At 49.7% G+C, this 25,018-nt stretch overlaps 1 protein-coding gene across 1 annotated transcript in view; it reads right to left on the bottom strand.

Moving 5' to 3' along the window:
• ESPN (espin) overlaps window positions 1-25,018 on the bottom strand; it is a 107,005-nt gene that overhangs the window by 10,635 nt on the left and 71,352 nt on the right. Inside the window, exons 8-11 of the mRNA XM_056865078.1 lie at window positions 20,651-20,815; window positions 19,371-19,563; window positions 6,246-6,391; window positions 4,964-5,242 (exon numbers count right to left, since the gene is read on the bottom strand). Of these exons, the coding sequence (XP_056721056.1) occupies window positions 4,964-5,242; window positions 6,246-6,391; window positions 19,371-19,563; window positions 20,651-20,815 (783 nt within the window). The remainder of the gene's footprint in view (window positions 1-4,963; window positions 5,243-6,245; window positions 6,392-19,370; window positions 19,564-20,650; window positions 20,816-25,018) is intronic.

The following is a 25,018-nucleotide window of genomic DNA, read 5'->3' as shown; positions in this document are numbered from 1 at the left end:
CAGCATAACACTGTTACCGCACAGGAAGATTGATAGTGGCAGGGAAACTATCTTTGGGGCAAGTTGTCTTCCATGATTGACCTTCCCCTCAACGAATTGCTGGGTTCTCAACTACTCTAGATTAAAGCAGGAAGGGGGAAGCTTCCCCTGCTATCGTTCTCCACATTCCCTTTGCTCCAGATGCTGTGAGCCATTTTTAAAGATAGTTTTGGTGAAAGCGCAGGTGGTAATTATAATCGGTGATAATTTCTCTCCCTTTTTCTTTTACTGTCTACGGTGGTTTTATCTCTTTGGTTCATGTTTTTAGCTTTATCCCTGAGCAAAACGATTGCTGCTTGGGTTTTGATTAGCATATGCAGTTAGGAGATAATTCTCTCTCTTTCTTTCTCTCTCCACCTGTGATGATGCTTTCCCGGTAGATCCTAAAACGAATCCCAAGTACTCTGGGAAAACTGTTCTCGAGGGTTTTTGTAAAAAATGTTGCTGGTAATTGGGGAGGCTCGGGTTTTGCAGGCTCGGGTTCAACCCCTGACATCTGCTAAAAAGGGTCTCGGGTAGGAGGTGTTGGGAAAGACCCCTCCCTGAGCCTTTTCACGGCCACTGATATTGGATAGACCAAAAGTTTGACATAATGAGTCTTAATTTCTTGCTGGGCTAAGATAATGATCAGAAAATTTCCTGATCAGACCATTGATCCATCCAACCCAGCGGTGGGCAATTGGGTTGCTCTGGGAAGCTCTCGTGAAGATGACCAACTTCCCTCAAACATCTGGTTATGGCGATTTTGCCACTGTGGCTAACAGATGTGGACAGATTGTGCCTTCCTCCATGAATTTATCTCACACCTAAGACACAGGCCGTCACCATACATGATGGCAGCAAATCCCATAAGCTAATACTACACCAGTGGAAAGAAGGGCTTTTATTTAGTGTGTCTTGAATATACTGCCAATTAGTTTCGCTGGGCAACCCGACATTTTAGAAGCTTCGAACGTTCACACAAGCGAAAGCGCTTCCCCACTGGGACTTAGCTCCGGCCTGCAGGAAAGCACAGCCGCGGTCTCGCCTCTGCCCAAGGACGCAAGCAAAAGCCCTTGCAGAGGACACCTGTGACCTCTGCCCCACTCTCACAACCAGCTTTGAAGAATGTGCCTTGTTATCTTGGAGTACAACCAAAGACGCCTTCCAGAAAGGTGGGTGGGGTTGGGATTGGCCAACCCCGAGTTGGGATGCTGAAGCCGGGCCTGAACTCAGCATGCGTGAAAGGCGGCAGCCCTCTCCACCTGCCCAGGGAGAACCATCAGATGTCAAACATCTCTGCCTCCTTCTCTTTCCAAAAGGAGAAGCTACGGTCTATGTAGCGGCAAATGTCTTCATTGCTGAATTCCCCAGCCTCCGAGACCAGCTGGACGGAGCTCTTCCTGCTTTTCGGGGTGGGGGTGGGGGCCAGTTCATCTGCAGTAGCGCTGGGCTCTTGGATGCTGCTGATCAAGGTCTGAGACGATTCCTGGTGGCAGAGGACCGGAGGGGGGCACGGCTCTGCCGGCACCTCCGCTTCCGCCGCAGCCGCGCTGGCGGGCCGCAAGTTGTCCCCGAAGAACTCCTGCTTGAGGTCCTCGAAGCCATCCAGCCAATCCCTCTTGCCGGCCTCGATCTCCTCCATCACCACCTTGTGGAACTGGCGGATGAGGTCCCAGCTGTGGCTGCCCAGCCGGTCAAACATCTCGTAGCAGAGGAGGTGGCGGAACTTGCGTTCTTCCCGGGTCATGCTCATTTCCAGGAGCTGGAAGTAGCCCAGCATGAAGAGGTCCAGGGTGAGGCTGTCGTACTCCGCCGGCGTGCCGCTGGTGTGGGGCAGGAAGTGTTCGGGCCAGTAGAGCATGTTGCTGCGGCTGAGGCGCCGGATCTGCCTCGTGGGCACCTGGCTGATGATGTTCCTCCAATGTGCGATCAGCTTCCCCACCACTTGCCGCTGCTTCATGAAATACAACAGCCGGTCGTCATCGCTGGGCTTTCCCCCTGCCTCTGTCAACAGGGAGTCGCCCGCGCCGTTGAATGTTTTGTGCTCTTCGGCCGCGTCGGCGCTTGGAGTCGGGGCTGTCTTCCTCTTGGGGGCCGCCTGCTTGTCCGATTCGGTGAAAGTCCACCTCTTCCAGTGCTCCAGGAAAAGGTAGACGATCCTCTCCTTCCTCATGTCGATGTAGTCTTGGACGCAGCTCAGCTCTGTCTGCACCGGGAGGCTCCGGGTCATGTGGTCCGGACTGAAGAGAGCTTCCCCAAAGGGGTCTCCATCTGCGCACTGAGCGTTCCCCTGCGTGGGGAAGAGGGGCCCCACTTCCCCGTAGAGCAAAGGGGTGTGCGAGAGCTGGATGGGGGGCTCCATGCCAATTGCGGGGATGTCCTCGCCCAGCGCACCGAACCCCTCGATGCCAGTAATGTAATCTTCTTCCATGATGGGTTCTCGGCTATACGCAAACGGGGCGGTTCCCACAGGAAGAGATCTCTTCCGTTTGTACACCCGGCCGGACGTGGTGTTGGGTAGCTGGGACTGGATGTGCAACTCGTAGTTGGCCTTGAGGTTCTTCACAGAGACGCCCCACTGCATGATCTCCTTCTCCACTTCCTCCCGGGTGCAGCTGAAGGACTGGGAGCGGGCGATGTTGGCCGGGCCATCTTTTGAGGGGGGCATGGCCTGCGGAGGAGCCGCGGTGGCGGCCGCCTGCTCCAGCCCTTCCGGAGTCACCATGTCAGCCAGGCTCGTGGCCCTGCCCCCCAGGGTGGCCAGGAGGACGGCCATGCTCTTCAGGAGGGTCGAGATCTTGCTGCACCAGGCCGGGAGGTCGTCGGCCCGGCCCTGCATGCGCTTGGGGTTGATGGTGAAATGCTCGTTCGCCAGTGCGGCGGAGACGGGCAGCAGTTCCTGCAGCTCGGTCTCCAGTTGCTCCAGCTCCGTCTCCACTTTCTGGACCTTGTGCATCACTTGGAGGTTCTCGATCTGCTTTTCGATGCGGAGGATGTCCTCCTCGGTCATGAGCTCCCCAAAGGGGCCAAGGATGGCATTGTGGGCATGGGAGTATCGCCAGCCTTCCTGAGGGTAGTAGCTACCGGAGTGAAGCTAAGGCAGGGCGAAAAAAAGAACAAGAGGGCAAACGTCTCCCTCAGGATCGGCCTCTACACAGTCCTTTGCTTTGCACACGCTAGGCTTTACATGTCCCTTCGTGGTGTAATGGTAAAGGCCCAGGCTGGTCGAGGGCGTTCAGCTGAGGGGTAAGGAAGGCCAGGGCAGAGAGGGTGGGTAGGTAGTTGGGAGCGGGGGAGAGAGAGACACTTACAGTTTTTCAGCTCGCGTGGCAGGCATGCGAGAGAACCGCACAAGGCACAGAACGGTGTTATCGATTCAACGGCAGACCCCGCCGGGAGGTGTTCACACATTACACCACTGAGCGACCATGTAAGGCATTTACTCCTGCAGTATCGTGATCGGGGAAAATGGAAGTTTGTGGGGGGGGGGGGTGTCCTTTTTTTTTGCTAGCCAAACAGACCCAATTTAATAGCAGCAGGAAAGGTCAGAACTTGGAAGGCCCTCAAGCTGGGTGACCGTTGCTGCGACTCTTGCCCTGAAGAGTTGACACTTGGCACATACTGCAGGTTAAACGCGGTTTAGAGACAGCCACACCAAGGCACAGAGCTCAAAATCATGCGGAGGTCCTAGGAGATACATGCCATCTTTCCTCTAGCAGCACACAGGGAAAAAAATCTCACAAGAAACACCAAAAGAGCTGGGGAAGAAGAATTAAGTCAGAGGGCCACTGGAAGCAGTCTGCAAAACCCTCTCTTGCCCCTCGGCTGAGCTCCTGTGATGACTTTTATCACAAGGAAAGCAGGATTAGATTTAGATGAAGGTGGAGTGAAAGTTGGGGGGAGGGACATTAACAATTTGAGATAAGACAAGAGTCACTGGAAAAGACAATAATGCTAGGAAAAGTTGAAGTAAACAGGAAAAGAGTAAGACCCAATATGAGATGGATTGACTCTATAAACGAAGCCATAGCCCTCAGTTTGAAAGACCTGAGCAAGGCTGTCAAAGATAGGACATTTCGGAGGACACTGATTCATAGGGTCGCCATGAGTCGTAAGCGACTTGACGGCACTTAATACACACACACAAAAATGAGCGCAGGACTGAAGGCGTATAAGCCCAATAAAATCTATGCAGTCAACGGGTCTCAATCACTGCCTTCCAGAGCAATTCGTCAGACAGGAAGGCAAGGAATGAATGAAGTCACAGAGCATTTGCGAAATGATCCATCGCATTAGTAAGAAAAGACGTCTAAGAAATCATCCAGTCATATCAGCTGCTCAACTCTAAACAGAACCCTTGCTTTATTATTACTTTTTTCTGGATTACATTCTGGAAAAAGAAGAGTTACATCTCCTAGTTTTAACATACTGTTCTTTATAAAAATTACTCGTTTCAAAAGCGCACTGAAGCCCCTCTGCCTTTTCTCATGCACAGGCTCTAAACCAAATTGACCTGGTTTTCCGGGGAGTGCAGAGGAGAGAAGATATGGAGGTGGGGCGGGAAGCATGAAACAATTTATTCCTTTATTAAAGTTATTCGGGAGAGGAGGGGGAGCAGAGAGTTAGATCAGTATGGTCCCCAGTTAACTGACCAGGAAATAAACAAGACACCCCCCCAACCCCGATTGCTGAAGAAGGGTCCCTGCTCGAAGGTTTTGCCAGAACCAAAGAGCCAGTTGGGTTTGGTTCTCAGAGCCTCACTGGACCCTTCTGACCCACCAGGTGAAGCTACTAGAACAGCCGGTAGTCACCGCCCAGAGGCAAGAGAGTCCGATTTCCACAGGGCCTGTCGAAAGCCATTCCTTCACAGCAAACTCACTGCAAACTCCATCATGCCATGCTGACTTCCTCTCGCCCCCCTCCCCCAGGCCCTTCCGCATACCTTGCGCCTTTGCTCTTCTTCTTCCTGAATTTTCATCTGCAGCTTGCGGACCATGACTTGGCGCTTCCACTCTGGGATGGGCCGCCCCTGTTCGTCGTAGGTGGGGATCAGGGCCTCAATGTCTGCCTGGCTGGGTGGGGCCGCCGAGGCCAGCAACGGTGAAGAGCCGTTGACCACCGGCTCGGGCGAAGAGGTGGGCCTAGAGGCCGAGGTCCCATCTGGAGTGGACGGGGGAGTTGGGGTCCTGGTGGGAGACGGGGAGGAGTTGGGGATCTCAACCTGGAGGAGGGAAGAAACAGAACGTGAGGATTTGAAGGAGGGGGAGGGTCTCTCCAATGTCTGTCTGAAAACTGTTTGGCTCTCGTTTGAGTCTCTTTTGGGCTACAGCAATAATCTGCAACTGGATTTCCCTGCTTTCAGAATCCAGCTGCAAATGATTTCAATAGTGGACCAATAGTGCAATATCCAATTACAGGTTTCTCCTGAAGAAGAGTTGGTTTTTATATGCCGACTTTCTCTACCACTTAAGGAAGAATCAAATCGGCTTAAAACCACCTTCCCTTCCCTTCCCTTCCCCACAACAGACACCTTGTGAGGTAGGGGAGGCTGAGAGAGATCTGTGACTAGCCCAGGGTCACCCAGTTGGCTTCATGTGGAGGAGTGGGGAATCAAGAGTCAGAGAATCTGACTCTGACCTTCCTGCTTGTGTATGGATGCAGGGCCCCCCCCGACCTCTTCTAGACCCTATAACTTCGGACCCCCTGGCTCAATCTACACCAAACCTGGGGGTTCTTGCAAGGAGAGTCCCTGCAAGCCACCCTGCAAGTTTGGGGGTTCTACCTCAAAAAATGTCCCCCAGGTGCTTTGCAAAGCCTGGGGAGAACCCAAAAAAGCTGGATAATTACCTGTTTTTTGGGGGAATGGCCAATTCGGCTTTGGCTTTCCCCCAAGTTTTGGAATTTGGTAAACCAGAAGCTGAAATTTACCAAAATGGTTTCCCCCCACCTTATTTTTGGTTTGAGTTTATTGATATGCACAGCCCTAGTGGGGAATCAAATCTGGTTCTCCAGACTGGAGCTCACCACTCTTAACCATTTCACAACACTGGCTCTCTCCCAATGACTGCTATAGCACAATTACGTGACATGTGGCTGCAGCCCTAATCTCACAGCAAGGTGGGCAGACACTACAGGTGTGTGCGGCTGGATGCCCATGCCTCTCCTCTCCCCATTACAAGCAGGCGGAAGAGGGGGCCAAGCGACCAGCCCAGCCTGCCACCTACGTTGGCGCCCGCCTGGCCGCAGCCCGAGAAGACGGTGGTGAAGCCCTTGCTCTGGGGGGTTGGCTTGAGGCTCTTCCCAGCCTTGATTTCTGCCAGCAACTCAGCGTTGTCACCGGTTGGGGACATCATGTTGAACGACTTGGTGCCTGCAAGAGAAAAGGGGACGGGGGCAGAGGGAAAGCACCGATAAAATTCTCCATGGTGGCACCCGCCCTGTAGAACTCTTTATCTGTGGAGGCTGTAAGGCTCTTAGGGAGTTGACCGAGCCCTCCTTAGTCTGGGGTCGGGGGCAGGCTGAGCTGCCTCCCCTTTCATTCCGTTTTTTATCCCTTAAATTGAGACAGCAAGGTAGACTTCCTCTGAATGTGGAGGATCCACTTAAGTGTTTTGATTTGATAGTTCTTGATAACCTTTTCTTCTTCTCTGTGAATGTATTGAGACAGCAACGGAAGAAGTCTGCTGCAGTACAAGACAGCTCTGTGTGTTGAGTCAGTGGGGAAAAAGTCATTGTAAATGATAACGGGGACTGGATAGAACCGCTGTGCATTTGTGCTCCTGACTATCCGATAAGCACCAAATGGTGACGTGTTAGGTCTTAGCCTGGAATTGTGATAAAAGTTCATTCCCCAGTACAATCGGGGCTCAGTCTTTCTGCTTGTCAACTGCAGGCTGGGCAGCAGCTGTAATAAAACTGTTTTCTTGAATAACGGTCTCGGGTCTCTCTCCTCCGCGAACCTCCATTTTCCCGCAACAAAATCCTAGCTGCTGGTCTCTCTCTCTGTGTGTATGGTGCTGTCGAGTCACCGCTGACTTATGGGTGGTTTGCCATTGCCTGCCTCCACGTCATGCCCCTGGTATTCCTTGGTGGTCTCCCATCGAAGCACTAACCAGAGCCGACCCAGTAGCTTCCAGGAACTGATGATTGGGTGTCACACACATGAACACACGAAGCTGCCTTATACTGAGCCAGACCCTTGGTCCATCAAAGTCAGTATTGCCTACTCAGGCCGGCAGTGGCTCTCCAGGGGCTCAGGCAGGGGTCTTTCACATCACCTACTTGCCTAGTCCCTTTAACTGGAGATGCCGGGGATTGAACCTGGGACCTTCTGCACGCCAAGCAGATGCTCTCCCACTGAACCACAGCCCCTCGCCTCCAGGTCATGGCTTATATGCATATGTGTGTGTAAAGTGCTGCCGAGTCACAGCTGACTTATGGCGACCCCGGAGGGTTTTCAAGGCAAGAGAGTTCGGAGGTGGTTTGCCATTGCCTGCCATTGCCACCACCAGCCTGATCTCGTCAGATCTCAGAAGTTAAGCAGGGTTGCCCCTGCCTAGAATTTGGGTGGGAGACCTCCAAGTAATACCAGGGTCGTGACACGGAGGCAGGCAATGGCAAACCACCTCTGAACGCCTCTTGCCTTGAAAACCCTACAGGGTTGCCGTAAGTCAGCCGTGACTTGATGGCAAGAACAAACTTGTTTACTGCTCTGCCAAAGCCTCTGATGCAATTCGCACTGAGAAACGAGGAATTAAAGAATCCTTTGCCAATATTTTGCCTTGAGCTGCATAAAATGGCTGAGGTGGACAATCTTTAGGAGTGGAACGTGGTTAAGATGGGAGCCCCTATAGGCTTCGCTAAAGGCAGCTAGTTTCTAATCTCTGCAAATGCTAAGGATCAAATCATGCTTTAAAAGTATGTAATCCATTGACCGCTGAATTACTGACAAGGATCCTTGACATGGAATATCTGAGGCGGCTCTCAGAGAAAGATTGGCTTGGGGAAGAAACCAGGCATGATGAATTCAAGAGGGAGAAGAAGAAGAAGAGTTGGTTTCTATATGCCGACTTTCTCTACCACTTAAGGAAGAATCAAACTGGCTTACAATCACCTTCCCTTCCCCTCCCCAAAACAGACACGCTGTGAGGCAGGTGGGGCTGAGAAAGGGTGACTAGCCCAAGGTCACCCAGCTGGCTTCATGTGGAGGAGTGGGGAAACAAATCCAGTTCACCAGATTAGCATCCGCTGCTGGAGGAGTGGAGAATCAAACCCGGTTTTCCAGATCAGAGTCCACCACTCCAAACCACCGCTCTTAACCACTGCACCATGCTGGGAGCAAGGTTAACTTCTACCACAGTCTTTCCCGAATGGGCAGATCTGCATATAAATTAAAAACTTAGAGGCAGATTTCATTATACTTCCCCCCAAAAGTTCATTTTGTGAGGCAGGGAGAATTATCTGCTCTCAGAGATACCTACCTTCTCTGCTTCTGTGGGAGCCACTTATCTGAGTGTCTGGTTTAGTGCCTGTTCAAAGGAAACATGTCCAGAGTGGTAACTCATGCAGAAAGGCAACAGGCACACTCCTCTGAAGGCAAGCATTCTTGCAGCAACTTTGCATTGGTTGACATTGGCTCGTTCACTCATTCCCCATATGCACAGCAGAATCACCATCCTCAGAGGAGGGAAGGAAAGCAAGGAAGGAAAGCAGTGATTCATACAGAGGCACACCGGCAGCCTCCACTTGTCGGTGGTTGCTTTAGGCTCAGAGAAACTTTTAGTTGTTCAATGTATTTCTTGTACTACACAAATTACCTATGCACACAATGCAAGGGTTATTATCCTTGCAGGTGATGAAAATACGGGAGGAAGGGAAAGTTTGGGGCACCGTTTTCTGAGGCCACAATGAACTGAAAATGTAATTTCAAAGAACAAATCTCCCTTGAACCCTGAAATTGCCTGATTTCCCTGCCCCCTCCAACTGCTTCACACAAATATCCTTCTTCATGACACCTACTATTTAATATCCAAACAGTGACAGGTCTCTCTTGTTGACTGGTTTGACCTCACCTAGAGTACTGTGTTCAGTTTTGGGCATCGCAATTTAAGAAGGATGTAGACAAGCTGGAACGGGTCCAGAGGAGGGCAACAAAGATGGTGAGGGGTCTGGAGACCAAGTCCTATGAGGAAAGGTTGAAGGAGCTGGATATGTTTAGCCTGAAAAGGAGAAGACTGAGAGGGAATATGATAACCATCTTCAAGCACTTGAAGGGCTGTCATATAGCTAGAGTTGCCAGGTCCCTCTTCGCCACCAGTGGGAGGTTTTTGGGGTGGAGTCTGAGGAAGGCAGGGTTGGGGAGGGGATGGACTTCAATGCCATAGAGTCCAATTGCCAAAGTGGCCATTTTCTCCAAGTGAACTGACCTCTATCAGCTGGAGATCAGTTGTAATAACAGAAGATCTCCAGCTAGTACCTGGTGGTTGGCAACCTTACATATACAGGATGGTGCTGAGTCGTATTCTGTTGCTCCAGAAGGTCGGACCAGAACCAACGGGTTGAAACTAAATCAAAAGACTTTCCGTCTAGACATTAGGAAGAATTTTCTAACAGAGTGGTTCCTCGGTGGAACAGGCTTCCTCGGGAGGTGGTGAGCTCTCCTTCTCTGGAGGTTTTTAAGCAGATGGCCACCTGTCAGCAATGCTGATTCTATGACCTTAGGCAGATCATGAGAGGGAGGGCATCTTGGGCATCTTCTGAGCACGGAGGAGGGGTCACTGGGGGTGTGCCGGGGGGATAGTTGTGAATTTCCTGAATTGTGCAGGGGGTTGGGACCCGATGACCCTGGTGGCCCCTTCCAACTCTATTATTAGATGATTCTATGGGCGAAACTGCATGGTCGCTTTAGCCTCCTTTATTCCCTGTTTCAGCCAGGATTCAGCCCGGATCGAACGCATGCGTTTCGCCGAACGTGCGGTCGATCCTGGCTGAATCCTGGCTGAAACAGGGAATAAAGGAGGCTAAAGCGACTCTGTGTTTTCGCCCTATGACTATTTTGGAGCCCACTTTAACCTCCCTGGACCTCACGGACTTCGACTAAAACAGTCATCGATAAAATTTGTGAATCGTTACGGCGCCACAGCATTCTTTGTCTTTGCTTCTGCAACACACTCACACCGCTGTTGTCCTGGGAAAAGACAAAGAGCTAATCCACACGGTAGAAGAATGACAAGGAACAGCCCTCCTGGGACCGTGCCATTTTCGAAAGGAAGTGTGGGGGGAAATGCATGTCTGAATAGAAAAGTTTCGGTGCAAGCAGAAAACCGGGATGTCAGGGAGCTTTGCAGCCTCGCTTTTCGTTCCTGACATCCCAGCTTTCTACGTGGGGGGGATTTCTTTTTCAACATGGGGAAGTATTCAAGCATGTGATCCCCCACCTTCAGTCCGAAGTGGTACAGACCAGCAAGAGCAGCACCACATGATTCTCCTGATCACATGATTCTCTCGATCACGTTATCTCAGCTCTATATCTCTGGCCATGCCGGCAATGCGCAACGGTGAATCCGTTTGCTTTCTTAAAAAAACACAAAACAAAACAAAAAGGTCATTGGTATGTGTTCATTCAGAAATCTCTCTCTCTCTCTCTCTTTTGCATTTAACTGGCATTAGTTTTTTACTATTACCACCAGAAAACTGGAATTTAGGAAGGAGGGTATATCTTTTGACATTAATGCATTAATGCATAATTTTATGCATTAATGCATAAAACATCAAGCCATGTTTTTATAGCTCAATATTTTAACCAAAGACTTCCTGGCTAATGTGAGCGCTTCAAAGTCTCTCTCAGCCGTAACAAACCCCCTCCCAAAATCTGCACTGTGGAGATAATCATTCCAGACTACCTTTCAGGGCTGTAGTAAGGAGTCCTAACAGGCCTAACTACATGTTACGTGGGAGATCCATGACTATAGTCCCCCGATGTCTTCATTTAACATTATAATGCAGCTCCTTGGCGGAGGCAGCATGGTGTAGTGATCAGAGCGCCAGACTAAGAACACAGAGTCCCGGGTTCAAAGGCGCTCTCAGCCATGAAGTTCATTGGGAGACCATGGGCCAATCGCCGTCCCTTGGCTTAACTCACCTCACAGGGGTGTTGTGAGGATACAGTGTATGTGTGTGTGGGGTGTGGGGTGTGGTGTGGAGGGAAGAGAACCATGCATGCTTCCCTAAGCTCTTTGGAAGAAGGGCAGGATAAAAAAAACCTGAGAAACAAATGAGAAAGATGCCGTGGTGGTGGTTATTAGTCCCAAAAGGTTAAAAAGGGCGGCCAAAACTTGGACATTTATTATTATCCCTACCACAGTTAAGGGGGGGGAGGGAGATATCTCAGTGGTCTTGAGAAAAGGGTCTGCCTCCAGCACTGAGACCGTGATCCAAGTTCTCTCCCCCTCCCCTCACTTTTCAACATTAAAAATAGCCTGGAGACCCGATCCCGGCTTTCCCACATAAACAAGCAGTCTGTCCCTTTGCTAGTGTCCGAGAAGGTCCTCGAGCATCCAAAAAAACAGTAGAGTGGCAGTAACTCAATAAGAATAAGAACTACGCCTAAAGACTTGCGATTCCCTCTGCAGGAACACTCTCCTCCCTTGCCGGGCAGAGAAGGGGAGTTCCTGGGATCCCTTCCGGAGCCCGGTCTCTCTTTCCCCTTCAGTGCTTTTATGGCACCCTAGTGGGAGATTAAGACAAGACACCTGCATTTACCCCAGGACTGAAGCGCTAGGGGAAACTTGGCGTCACCCTGCAAGAGTTAGATCCATTAAGGGGCTCAGCAATTGAGAGACGGTGCCAGTATTTTGGTATCTGTGTGTGTGTGTGTGGGGTGGGTGGATGGGTGGGTGGGGGGTAATCAAACTGCTGCTGACCTGCCCAGGTCCCACAGCAACGGAGAGCACGCCCCACAATCCTCAGTAATGGGGGGAAAGACTCTAGAATTCACACGTTCATAAATACCATTGCTTTTTGCCAGTTGTTCTTCCACTCCCCCCAACCCCCCATGCACATAAGAAACATTGTTAGGTTGAATTGTCCTCGGGACCCCTTACCACTTGAGTTGGTTATCAAGGGAACCAAACACGCTGCCTCGCAGAGGACTCAAAAGAAACCTTCCTGAAGCTAGGAAAAAGGGCCGCTCTGTCCTTAAGAGCCTCTGCATCCCTCAGGGTCATTCCATCTCGGAAGAAGCCAGAGACCATTAACCCCCAAGGGCAACCTAATTGTCGCATCAAGGTGTCAGAAAGGAGGAAGGCACGGCTGCCGGCAGGTCCCATTTCCCCAACCTGCCGTGGCATCCCCCCAGAAGGATCGCATGGGTCTGAATTCTCATGAGGAATCCGAAACATGCCAGGAGGGATCACCCAAAGGTACGGAAAAACGAAAGCAGTTTAACTCACATGGAAAAAGGTAGGCAGAAAAAGTCGGGGCCGAAGGAGGCTCGGAGCGTTCCGGGCACAGACTTAAACCGGGCCTTCCTTGTGGACTTTGGGGGCGTTCCGCCACCTCCGGCCCATGTAAAATCACATGATGGTGCCTGCCGGCTGGCTCTCACCTTTCTCCTGACACCATGGAATTTTCGGCACTCAGGTGTAAGACAGTTTACAGGTTAAGAAGGGATAAAGCAGGCTGAGGGATGGCCGGGGCTGAGTTAGTCGAAAGCTCCCCCCTCCCCTTCCAGGGAGACCTGGAATAGAGCTGATCCAATATAATGAAAATCCTGTTTCGAGGAGGCATTTGGTCCTGGCCGTAAGGCCGGAGCGCTCCCTCCCTTTCCGCCCACCCCGCAGCGCAAATGCAAGCCGAGGTGGACTCCCTGGCTTTTGCAGACACTTCCTCCCCCTAGTTCCTGCAATCTCCTGACCCCCCCCCCCCAGAAGCCGGACGCTGAACGGCGAACGGTGCATCAAACCAGTTAGGGAGCAGCTAGTCTACTTTGGGGGGGGGATACTTGCCCTGCCTGGCCTCCTGCAGTGCGGCGTGGAAGGCGCAATCCCAGCGTTCCTGGGCTGTGGGGCAGCAGCTGGCCTCTTCCTGATAGCATCCGTCCTCTGCCATGCGGGTCAGGGCGGCCGGTTCCCTAGCAAGCCATTATGTCGCCAGGGGGTGGGAAGCTCTGTTGTGCCGCCTGCCTCTCCCTGCCAGGGAGGGGGGATCGGCCAGGTCTCGGAAGAGCCCTTTCCCTCGGGGGCCAAGGACAAAGGGCCGTTGGCACGAATGGCCCACTTTGGGAAAAGGACATGCTATTAAGCGCCGGCTCGAGACCCCAAATCCGTCTGGATTCAGGGCTAATAAGTGCGGCACATTGAATGCCTGCCAAATTGGAAACACTAATAAGCCCCCGGAGAACTGAGGCTTGATGGACATTCACGTGTCCAGCTAATGCTTAGCATATGAGTTCGGACAAAAGGAATATTGTGTGAGTGGGGGGTGGCAGGGGGGTGTAAGAAACATTCAGGGATGTGGTGAGGGCAAGTGGCGGTGGAGGGAATCATCGTGTTTCCAGGAGGAATGAAGCTCCGATCCAGAGCAAGCTTCGGCTAAACTCCCTGACAGAAGTGAAGAGGCAAGCAGGCTCAGTGGGCAGAGCTGATTAATCACAAGTGGGTTTTTTTCCTGTAAAGTAGTAGGGTTTTTTTTTAAAGCAGGCTAGTGCGCATTAAAATCTTCATACAGACACCAAGGCCATTTATGCATGGGAGGTTTTGCTTTGGATTTGCCGCTCTCTAGATACACATTTTTCCCGTCCAAATTCTCAGAACTCTACATGGGGGCTTATTGTTGAGTTTTGAGAATTTGGATGGGGAAAACGTGCATCTAGAGAGCAGCCAATCCAAGGCAAAACCTCCCATGCATAAATGGCCCATGATATCAAGAAACGAATGAAAGCTGAATTTTCGGACAATGTCAGAAAAGAAAAACGACAATTCAGTCCAGGCGGAAGCAGGAGCGGTATTGTGCAAATACATGAGAAAAGTACAGTTTTCTTTCTTTGTCCTTTTTTATTTCTATAGATCTCAAAAGGCACTAAATGTTTAGAGGCATGTGAGATGATCAGCTTTCGCTCAACACACACAAACAGGGTTCTATTCCTTGAGATGGCTTTGAAGGAAACACAAAATGACTGAATGAATCTTGGAAAACGACAACTGGAGCTAAGGTCGGAGCAAAATTTGCAGCAGTCAGAAGCGCGCGGCTTCGGGGGGCTGCCTCTCCCCATGACACTTGGAAGAAGCAAGCGATATTATGCAGAAACAGCCCCCCTCCAAAAATTCAATTACACACAAATATGCTCAAATTAGGCACAATGGGTTGGATCCAACTAGCTTTTCCATTAGGGGAAAAGGGTGGAAGGGGGGGGGTCCCTTTGACCACCAAAAAAGGCTACGCTTGATATCACAGGATCCGCATGGACAGAATCCATGTGGCACGGGCGCTGTCGTAAGGAGGAGAACCGGGCAAGGTTTGAGTGAAAAAGCTGGCTGGATCTAATACAACATGAAGAAATAAGCAGGATACGGCCTAGACCCATGACGGCATGCCAGGGGCTTGGAAATGCCCCCCTCCCCAGTTTTGCAGTCCAAAACAGGCAGCAAAAAAAAAGGAATTGGATCGACCCGATGGTGCCCTGTGCTTGCTTTGATGGGTCAGCAGACCTGGCTGGCAACATTTATGCGGGTTGCAACTCTTTCTCAGGAATTCACTGTGTCGCCCTATCGGGATTCTTTTTTCAGCGCCAGCAACACAGCTCTGCTTCACAAGTGGGGACACGGAAAGATAAGGCAAGGAATGAACGAGAAAGACCTTTGTCGATTTAAAAGCAGAGTTTCTGGGTTGGAAGAAACTGTTTTCTGTCGCCGCTGATGCTTACTCTTTGGACTGCCCGATTTTAAAAAAGAAAAGTAGACGCACAATTATTTTCCGCTTTGGATGGAACAGTTACCTGGAAGTCCTGCTGCCACTAGAGGGTGACAGATTCAAAACAGATAAAAGGAAGTGTTTTTTCACACAACGCATAGTTAAATTGTGGAACTCCCTGCCCCAGGATGTGGTGATGGCTGCCAACTTGGAAGGCTTTAAGAGGGGAGTGGACATATTCATGGAGGAAAGGGGTATTCATGGCTATTAGTTAAAATGGATACTAGTCATGCTGCATACCTATTCTCTCTAGGAGCATGCCTATTATATTAGGTGCTGTTGAACACAGGCAGGATGGTGCTGCTGCAGTCGTTTTGTTTGTGGCTTCCTAGAGGAACCTGGTTGGCCACTGTGTGAACAGACTGCTGGATTTGATGGGCCTTGGTCTGATCCAGCAGGGTCTTTCTTATGTTCACCCACAAAGGGGTGGATCCTACCTCAATCCTACCACTCCAATGAGAAAAGTTCGAAGCCTTTTCCCCAGCCTAAGGAGCCTTTCTCTTGCTTAAGTGGCTTTTCCCCCGAGGGAAGAGCCGGTTAAATTGGAGGAAGATTCTTTAGGCTGGAGGAAGGCAACCTGGAAGAAGTCTGGATCCACCCCGAGGGATTCTTGACAGCAGAATTTTGCACAGGACGGTCAGTGGTGCAGATTGCAGGTTGCCAAGTTGAACACATTGGTTATAGAATGTCCCGTTTTTGCGATCGCACTGGCTCACTATGTGTAATCGGCCCCGAGTCCCTGTGAGAAAGGCAGGCTATAAATTACGTCCATTAAATAATAAATGATAAATAAAATAAAGTCAGCTGGTGTATTAATTGAATGGGTCCTCAACCCGAGAAAGGATGTCTGTGTGGGAATGGGGTAAATCCTGTTACTAACAAAAACCAATCAAGAACTCGCTTTTACACGAGTTGTATGTGCAGAAATCAAATCAGCTTTGCACACATTTAATAATTGTCCTCTTTCCCAAACAAGGAATCCTGGGAATTGTGGTTCTGAGTTTTTCTAACCAAACATTTGTTGTACCTAACAAAACCACACACCCCTGGGATGCTTTAGAAGGAGTCGTTCAAGTTTGAAAACTGATTCTAACATGCGGTGTAGAATCTTTCAGATCCCTGAGGCCTCATATTATCCTGGCACAGACATCCCAAGCTGATCGATCCAGCATGTGGGTTTGCAGTAGGGTTGCCAACTCTGTGTTAGGAAATTCCTGGAGACGGAGCATGGTGAAGGGGGGTTTGGGAAGGAGAGGAGAGGGATCTTAGAGGGGTATAATGCCATGGAGTCTACTTTCCAAAGCAGCCATTTCCTCCACAGCAAATGATCTTTGTAGACTGGACAGCAGTTGCAATCCCAGGAGATCTCCAGGCGCCACCTGGAGGTTGGCAAACCCTAGATTGTGGATTGGCTCTGTGCCTGATGCGAAAAACGCCAGTACTACTTAGAGAACCAGACACATGAGAGGCTCCATTGCGGCTCTACCAAGCCCCACCTCGTCCTCCTCTCCAGCTGAAACAGGCTGTAATTATGTGCAACAGAATACGCCAACACTCGTCCATCCTCAGGCTGTCTTCTTCTCTCCCTGCCGGTATACATGTAGATGGCAAACTCTGAAGACGAGGGGTCCCATCTTTTGCCTCTCTTGCTCAGAAAAAACAGTGGCTGGCCTGAACGGACCCCCACACAGCTTCCGGGCAAGGTAACCCACAGATCTGAAGCCAAGCCGAGTCCCCCAAGAGAGACCGTATGTGAAAACTGAGAGCCAGCATGGTGTAGTGGTTAAGAGTGGTGGTTTGGAGCGGTGGACTCCGCTCTGGAGAACCGGGTTTGATTCCCCACTCCTTCCACATGAGGGGAGGAGGCTAACATGGTGAATTGGGGTTGAATCCCCACTCGAGTGGTGGACTCTAATCTGGGAGGGGCTGTGGCTCAGTGGTAGAGCATCCGCTTGGCATGCAGAAGGTCTCAGGTTCAATCCCCAGCATCTCCAGTTAAAGGGATTAGGCAGGCAGGTGATGTGAAAGACCCCTGCCTGAGACCCTGGAGAGCCGCTGCCAATATGAGTAGACAATACTGACTTTGATGGACCGAGGGTCTCATTCAGTATAAGGCAGCTTCATGTATTCATGTGAACCAGGTTGGTTTCCTCACTCCTCCACATGAAGCCAGCTGGGTGACCTTGGGCTAGTCACGGTTCTCTTAGTGCTCTCTCAGCCCCACCTACCTCACAGGGTATCTGTTGCGGGGAGGGGAAGGCGATTGTAAGCCAGTTTGGTTCTTCCTTAACTGGTAGAGAAAGTCAGCATATAAAAACCCAGCTCTTCTCTTCTTCTTTCCCGCAAAGCCTGCCGGCAACATTTCCAGAAAGTCAGTCCCTCGCGCTAAATAATGCAGGCTCTGCACACAGGGCGTGGTGAAAGACAGCCGCAAAATGCGGCGTATTAAACCGCCATCAATATTTAAGGAGCTGAAGTGTTTGGTTAAAGAGGGAGCTGCCGACATATACAAAAGCCAGGGAAGGGGTGGGTGCCAGGGCCACCTGTGAAATACAATAGCTGTGTCCCCACCCCCCCGCACATTACAAACATTACAGAGGCAGCATGGTGCAGTCTTTAGATTGTCTGACTAAAAGCTGAGAGACCTGGGTTCAAATCCCCCCTTCTGCCATGAAGCTTGCTGGGTGACTTTGGGCCGGTCACTCACCCTAACCTACCTCACAGGGTTGTTGTTGTGATGATAAGGTGGAGGAAGGGAGACTGATGTCTGTGACCTTAAACTCCTTGGAGGAAAAGGTTGCTGTCCTTCTTCTCTTCTCTAAAGTGTCTTGTTTTATACTAAGATTATGAAACTGTAGGCACATTAGAGCCAGCATGGTGAGGTGGTTCAGAGAAGCAGACTCTAATCTGGAGAACCAGGTTCGATTCCCCACTCCTCCACATGAAGCCTGATGGGTGACCTTGGGCCAGTCACAGCTCTCTCCGAACTCTCTCAGCCCACGTAGAGGCAGGCAATGGCAAACCCCCTCCGAACGTCTCTTGCCTTGAAAACCCTACGGGGTTGCCATAAGTCAACTGTGACTTGACGGCACACACACACACACACACACACATAGGCACATTGTATTTTTAAAGTTTGTATGATACCTAGGAATTTTAGGTGTTCTATTTCAGGTGTACTATTAATAATAACAATTCATTAATAACTATTAATAATCCCAACATCAACAAAAACAAGCGCGGTAGTATTAGCATCAACAATAGTAAATCATGTCAATTATAGTGCTTTTATGTTACCTAGGAGCATAATCTAAAACCTCCTCTTCCACTTACACATTCTAAACTCTGGTTGGGGGAGAGGAGAGGCGTGCCTTATATGAACAGATTTTATGAAATGAGGCATTAAACCCAGCCCACACCTGGACATCTCTCATTTACCCCCTTTCTCCTGCATCTTCAGCCTTCCTACCTCTAGATTCTTGACCCAAACTTTCAACCTGCACCCATTCCCTGCCCCTGCCTCCCACGGCTTCCCCGAACATAAACACTCCGTGATGTCACATCAGCTCAGCCAATCAGGACCATGCTTGAGGAGGTTCTTCTTAAAGCATTTTAAGCATCCCTGCAATCGTCCTGCTACAGATAGGGGCTTGTACATCAGCAACCCAAATTCTGAATTTGGTACCCCGAGATGCAAACAAAAACATCGGAGGCAGCTCCTTCAACACGCAGGACCTAGTAAAGAGTCTGGAACCTGGAGCAGCGGCCGTGGTTTTGTTATGGTGAAAGCAGACATCGCTCCAGTTCTGGATGAAAATGAACACCTGCTCTTTGTGTAACCCCAAACACAACCGCACTAATCAGCCTTGAGATAAAAACAGGGCGGCGCTGGCCAGGCTGTCCCAGAAATCTCCGTTGAGGCTACTCTGCCCTTCCGCTTTTCCCTCGTAACCATGGCAAAGACAAAGATTATACAGTGAAAGTCCAAGACTTGAGGAGGGTAACACTGAAGGTATACCCACTCTACCCGCTTAATTCAGTTTTGCAGCAGGTAAACTGTCAGGCCTTCCCCTAAAGAATCCAGGAGACCATGGTTTGATGGGAATGCAGAAAACTTTCTTTTACGCTCTCTGCAACAACAGTGCTCAGTTCTATAAGGAAAAGGAACCAACAACGAAACCAGTTTCAGCACTTCCACGTGTGCTGAATAATGCGCTTCCAATGCACTTTGCAACTGAATTTTACTGTGTGAAACAGCAAAATCCACTTGCAAACTATCACAAAAGTGCATTGGAAGCGGACCGAAAGTGCATTATTCAGCATGTGTGGAAAATGCAGCGTCGACCTGCTCTTAGACTACAGAACCCCGTGTCCCAACTTACTTCCAGTGGAGGAGGACGACCGTCGCTGGCTGGTGGCAGCTGGCTGGCTCTCCATTGGCAGTGGAGGGGGTGGCGGTGGGGAGCAGACACGCTCAGGGAGTGGCGGGGGTGGAGGAGGAGGAGGAACCTCTCCCGAGGGCTTGTTCTCAGCCGTGCCTCCATTTTGCACGCTCTCGTTGGACAGAAGGGAAGCCTAGGGAGAGATGAATGGGGGGGGGGGAGAAAGTAGGGGAGACAGTGTAAGAGAAAGAAGTATCGCACCCTCCCAAAGGCCCTAGATGTGCCTCAACACTGAAGGAGAAGTTCAAAATCTGGATTTCTGTGGGATCCCCTACTATTAAGAAGAGGTTTTTAAGGTTAGATGGCCATCTGTCAGCAATGCTGATTCTATTACCTTAAGCAGATGATGAGAGGGAGGGCATCTTGGCCATCTTCTGGGCATGGAGTGTCACTGGGTGTGTGTGTGTGTGGGGGGGGTAGTTGTGAATTCCCTGCATTGTTCAGGGGGTTGAACTAGATGAACCTGGTGGTCCCTTCCAACTCTATTATTCTATTAGAGTAGCATTCTAGCTAAGAGTAGGTGGAATCCACAGCTCACCTTACAAGGTTGTCTTTGGGTGGAGATAGAGGCTAACTTTACAAGGTGCAGAAGAGGTTTGGAGGAGTGTTCTTTGCCCTGAAAGTATGGGCACATTTTCCATCTGGGGCTAAGAAGGTGGGGTGCAAAGCTGATGCCCTCAAGCAGCAAAGGTATGCCTGCCTTCAGCCCAAAGCCAGCTGCTCTCTCAGGGCTCCAATGGGCCAGATGAAGATGATGCCTCTTGTTCACGCTGCCTCAGTTTGCCTAGGGGCCATGCAGGGAAGGGAGAGGGGCTTGAACCTCCACTCCATTTTGCTTTCCCCTTGCTTTTTAATGAGCATTTTAAAATAAGAAATGCTTCCTTCAGAATGCTAATAGCAAAAGTGAGAGGAGGCTGAAGGGATAAATTCCCTCTTTTTTCCTTGCACAGCCCCGAGGCAAATTGAGGCAGCACAACCCTGCCATTTGCCACATTGCGGACGAAACGATGCTTTCTTTTTAAGCCCACAGCCTCCGTCCCCTATGTGCAATCCGGAAGAATATTACCAGTTTGTTTCACATGGTTGCCTGTACGGAAAGGAGTCTACAAACAGGTGGCCATACAACTCCTCTCCTTACCAGATGACCACTAAGAATGATTCCAATGGCCAGAGAGGAACAGCCGCCAATCATCACGAGGCAGTGTTCCCCTGGGACTCACCTCCTCGCTGTGCGCCATCCTGCGGTTGTTGCCCGTTTGCTCTCCGCTGCTACCGCTGCCCAGATGTTTATAATAGTCCCCGGTGCTGGGCTGCTTGTTGAAGCTTCTCGATTTCCTGCTAGAGTCGACCCGCCGCAGTTCTGGGCTGCTCTCGAGCGAGGTCAGCTGCAAAGGCAAGAACCGTTTCACTGCAGCGACACCAAGAGACCAGAGGACCACAGAGATGCCTCTGCCACAGAGCTAAGCCTCTCGCTAGGCCAAGGAGTTGAAGAGGCAAGGCCAACCACTCAACCAAAATGGCAACCGAAGCAAAAATGCCTGTAAACTGTCTGGGAGCTAGCGTGGTGTAGTGGTTAAGAGAGGTGGACGCTAGATGCTGGAAATTTAAGATAAAGAGACTGGGTCAAAGGGTTTAGTTTTTCTCGGGATTTAATCAAAAAGGACCGATCAAATGGCTTGGCTTTGATAAAAATAGAACAATTAATGGCATTAACACAACTGGTACTTATTAGATACGTGGGAGAAATGGAGGAATTAGAATATTCACTTTTAAAGGAAGTTAAAATGATACTTATTATCTAATCCACTTTATATTATAAAAATAATGCTTTTTATATCTGTCCTTCTTTCTTTTTTATTTTTTTCTCTTTTTCTTTATTTCAATATAGGTAAACGAAATAGCAAACGTTATAAACTATATTAGGATTAGAATATTAAACAAAGGTGATTACAAATAAATGACAAGATTGAGGGAGGTGTAGGGGAAGTCTTTATATTTTATTATCTATATATGTATGTATTTTCAACAATTATTAATTAGAATTTATACTCTTATATTGATTGTTGAATACTTTGTCTAATCAGTATAGAAAAATAATTAAAAAACTTATAAAAAAAAAAGAGAGAGAGGTGGACTCCAATCTGGAGAACCGGGTTTGATTCCCCACTCCTCCACATGAGCGGCGGACGCTACTCTAGCGGACTGAGTTGGTTTTTATATGCCGACTTTCTCTACCACTTAAGGGAGACTCAAGCCAGCTTACCATCACCTTCCCTTCCCCTCCCCCACCGGACACCCTGTGAGATAGATGGAGATGAGAGAGCTCTAAGAGAACTGTGACTAGCCCAAGGTCACCCAGCTGGCCTTTTGTTTAGGAGTGGGGAAACCAACCCGGTTCCCCAGATTAGCCTCCGCCACTCATGTGGAGGAGTGGGGAATCAAGCCTGGCTCTGCAGATTAGTCTACCGCTCCAAACCACCGCTCTTAACCGCTACACCACACTAGCTCTTAACCACTACACCGTGCTGGGTTTTGGACAATGACTTCAGTGAATTGGCAGGACTAGATTCAGTGTAAGGAGGATGTGGAAGAATTTAAAACTATGTGGTTAAAAGCCTTTGCATATCGGGATAAGCTGGCAAAAATGAATTTTATTGATATAGTGAACAAGTTGTAGATACAATTTGTTAATATAAATTATTGTTAAAATAATCTATTAATAAACTGTTTAGACACTTCTCCGGAAGTTCAACACAGTGGTGGAGGGAGGTGGGAACAAAATGGGTAAGATGATTGTAATAAGAATGTAATGATTGTATTTTGAATCTCTCTTTTGTTTAACATTTTTATAGACATATCATTCTTATTATGTAGTTCTCTATATTGTTATACTTTTTTCTTTTGTATTTGTTGTTGTTTGTATTGGTGTTTTTTTTGTTTAAAAATTTAATAATTTTTTTTTTTTTAAAAAGATTCAGTGTGATGTATAGGGTAGGGGGCCTAGTCTCAAATCCCCCCTCAGCCATCAGGCTCACTGGGTGTCTCTGGACCAGTCATACACCCTCACTCTCAGCACAGTCTACCTCACACGGTTGTTGTAAGGCTAACATTTGGGAAGAAAGGTGTGGCAAAGTATTACAAAAGACGACAGGCTTCAGAAAGAGTTAATGGTTGAAGGAGAGGCCATCTGCCTCCTGGGGGTGCGTGGGAAGAAGCAGCTGTGTTGTGGTTGTTAAGATGGCGGCTGGAATTGTTGCCATTAGGGCATCTAGGGCCAAGCTGTATGTATGTAAATAAAACCTGTTGAGCCCTTCCCAAAGGCTGGGATCAGTTCTTGGGGGAAACAGGAGGATCTTCCTAAATTACCATTATAATAAGGGGAGGGGCACAAATGCCACTCTGACCTTAGGGTTGCCAACCTCCAGGTACCAGCTGGAGATCTCCCGCTATTACAACTGATGTCCAGCCGATGGAGATCAGTTCACCTGGAGAAAAATGGCCGCTTTGGCAACTGGACTCTACGGCATGGAGGTCCCGCCCCTCCCCAAACCCCTCCCTCCTCAGGCTCCCCCCCAAAAACCTCCCACCGGTGGCGAAGAGGGACCTGGCAACCCTATCTGACCTCCTTGGAGAAGGGTAGAGGAGGAGGAAGAGAAAGAAGAGGAGGAGGAAGAGTTGGGTTTTATACCCAGATTTTCTCTACCTTCAAGGAGTCTCAAACCAACTTACAACTTCCTTCTCTTCCTCTCCCCACAACAGACACCTTGTGAGGTAGGTGGGCTGAGAGAGTTCAGAAAGAACTGTGACTAGCCCAAGGTCACCCAGCAGGCTTTTTATGTAGGAGTGGGGAAACCAACCTGGTTCGCTCCAGTCTGCTGCTCTTAACCACTACACCACGCTGGCACACAAAAATATGGGTCCCACGCTGATCTCTTATACCGTCAAGGGCTTTAAAGGCCAAGGCCAGCATTGCAGGGAATGACCAGGGTGAAGTTGGTTCCCAGTTCCTTATTTGCACTTCCTCATTCTTTATTCTCCAATCCAACCACAAAAACCAATAGTATTTCAACAGCTCTGCACCCCAAAATAAGCTTTGGCCCAACCCACATCATACATCTCCAGACTCTGAAGTCTCTGTCTTCAAGTGGGTGTATGTTGTTCTCTGGTGTAAAATCTCATTATAGCACTTAGTGCTTCAAAACAGGGTACCCCCAGTGGAATCCAAGACTAAGGAACCAAGGGGCAGAGTCTGGGGATGTATGATTTGGGGTGGTCCAAACGCTACTTCAGGGTGCAAAGGTGCTTGAGTAGCATCAATATTTGTGGTTGGATCGAGGAACAAGGAACTAGGAATTGCAAATTAGGGACTAACCGGCCCTGCGATTCCTTTCTGGTTGTGCGTGTGTGTGTGTGTGTAAAGTGCTGACGGGTTGCAGCCAAGCGACCCCCGCAAAGGGGTTTCAAGGCAAGTAAGAAGCAGAGGTGGTTTGCCATTGCCTTCCTCTGTACAGCCTTCTTTGGGGGTCTCTCATCCAAGCACTGACCCTGCTGAGCTTCTGCGATCTTCCTTCCCCCCACCTCTCCAGTTACAAGGGGATAAACTGCAATTTGCAAATGAATGAGGCTTATGCCTGTGGCAAAAAAATGGCCTTTTCTGTGTCCAGTGGAAGCATTCCCTGCAAAGAAAGGAGCACACGAACTGAGAATTCTCACAGCGCCTCCCACCACTCTGGAAAAGGGCCATACTATCAGTCCTGCTTCACCCCCTGCTGAAACCCAGGATGGGGAGGGGGCCATGGCTCAGTAGTAGAGCATCTGCTTGGCATGCAGAAGGTCCCAGGTTCAATCCCCGGCATCTCCAGTTAAAAGGACTAGGCAAGTAGGTGATGTGAAAGACCCCTGCCTGAGACCCTGGAGAGGCGCTGCCGGTCTGAGTAGACAATACTGACTTTGATGGGCCAAGGGTCTGATTGAGTATAAGGCAGCTTCATGTGTTCACACTGGCACTCGAATGGCGAGGACCCAGACAAACCCTGGCAGGAGAGAAAACTTAACTGCTCTCCTCTCTACATTTAGAAAGCCAGAATGACCCTCATACTTCCTCTCCCTCCCTCCCCTCTCAAAAAGTACCCAAGGGAAGAGATTTACATTTGGATACAGAGGAAACGATCCAAGCTCCCAAGGATTAGGGGAGCCGGCTTATCCTTTTGTAAAAATCAACATATTTGCTGGCTCTTGCGCTCTGACAAAGGCCCGTTTGGTGACGGTGGCAGAAACACCCACTAGCAGGTGCCTCCCTTAGCTCTGGGGCCTAGATTCCGGGATGCAGAAACACAACAGCGAATGTTGCCCATCCCTTCTACGGTACTTTCGATCCGCACCAAAAAAAAAACCCTCCTGGCTGAAGGAAGGTTCTGTGGGGCTCAAAAGCCAACCAACGTTTTAAAAAGTAACCCTTTACACTTATAGGGCGCTTTGAGCACTCTAAAGCGCTTTGCGCACATTAACTTAGTAGTTTATACAACAGCGCTGCAAGGTCAGACAGTATTGTTGGTGGGTCTCACTAGTCAGCTCATGGCAATGGTGGC

The sequence above is a fragment of the Euleptes europaea genome, chromosome 19 (genome assembly GCF_029931775.1).
Source record: "Euleptes europaea isolate rEulEur1 chromosome 19, rEulEur1.hap1, whole genome shotgun sequence".
NCBI lineage: Eukaryota > Metazoa > Chordata > Lepidosauria > Squamata > Sphaerodactylidae > Euleptes > Euleptes europaea.
The sequence above is the reverse complement of the archived record's forward strand: the minus strand, read 5'-3'. Positions and strand labels throughout refer to the sequence as shown.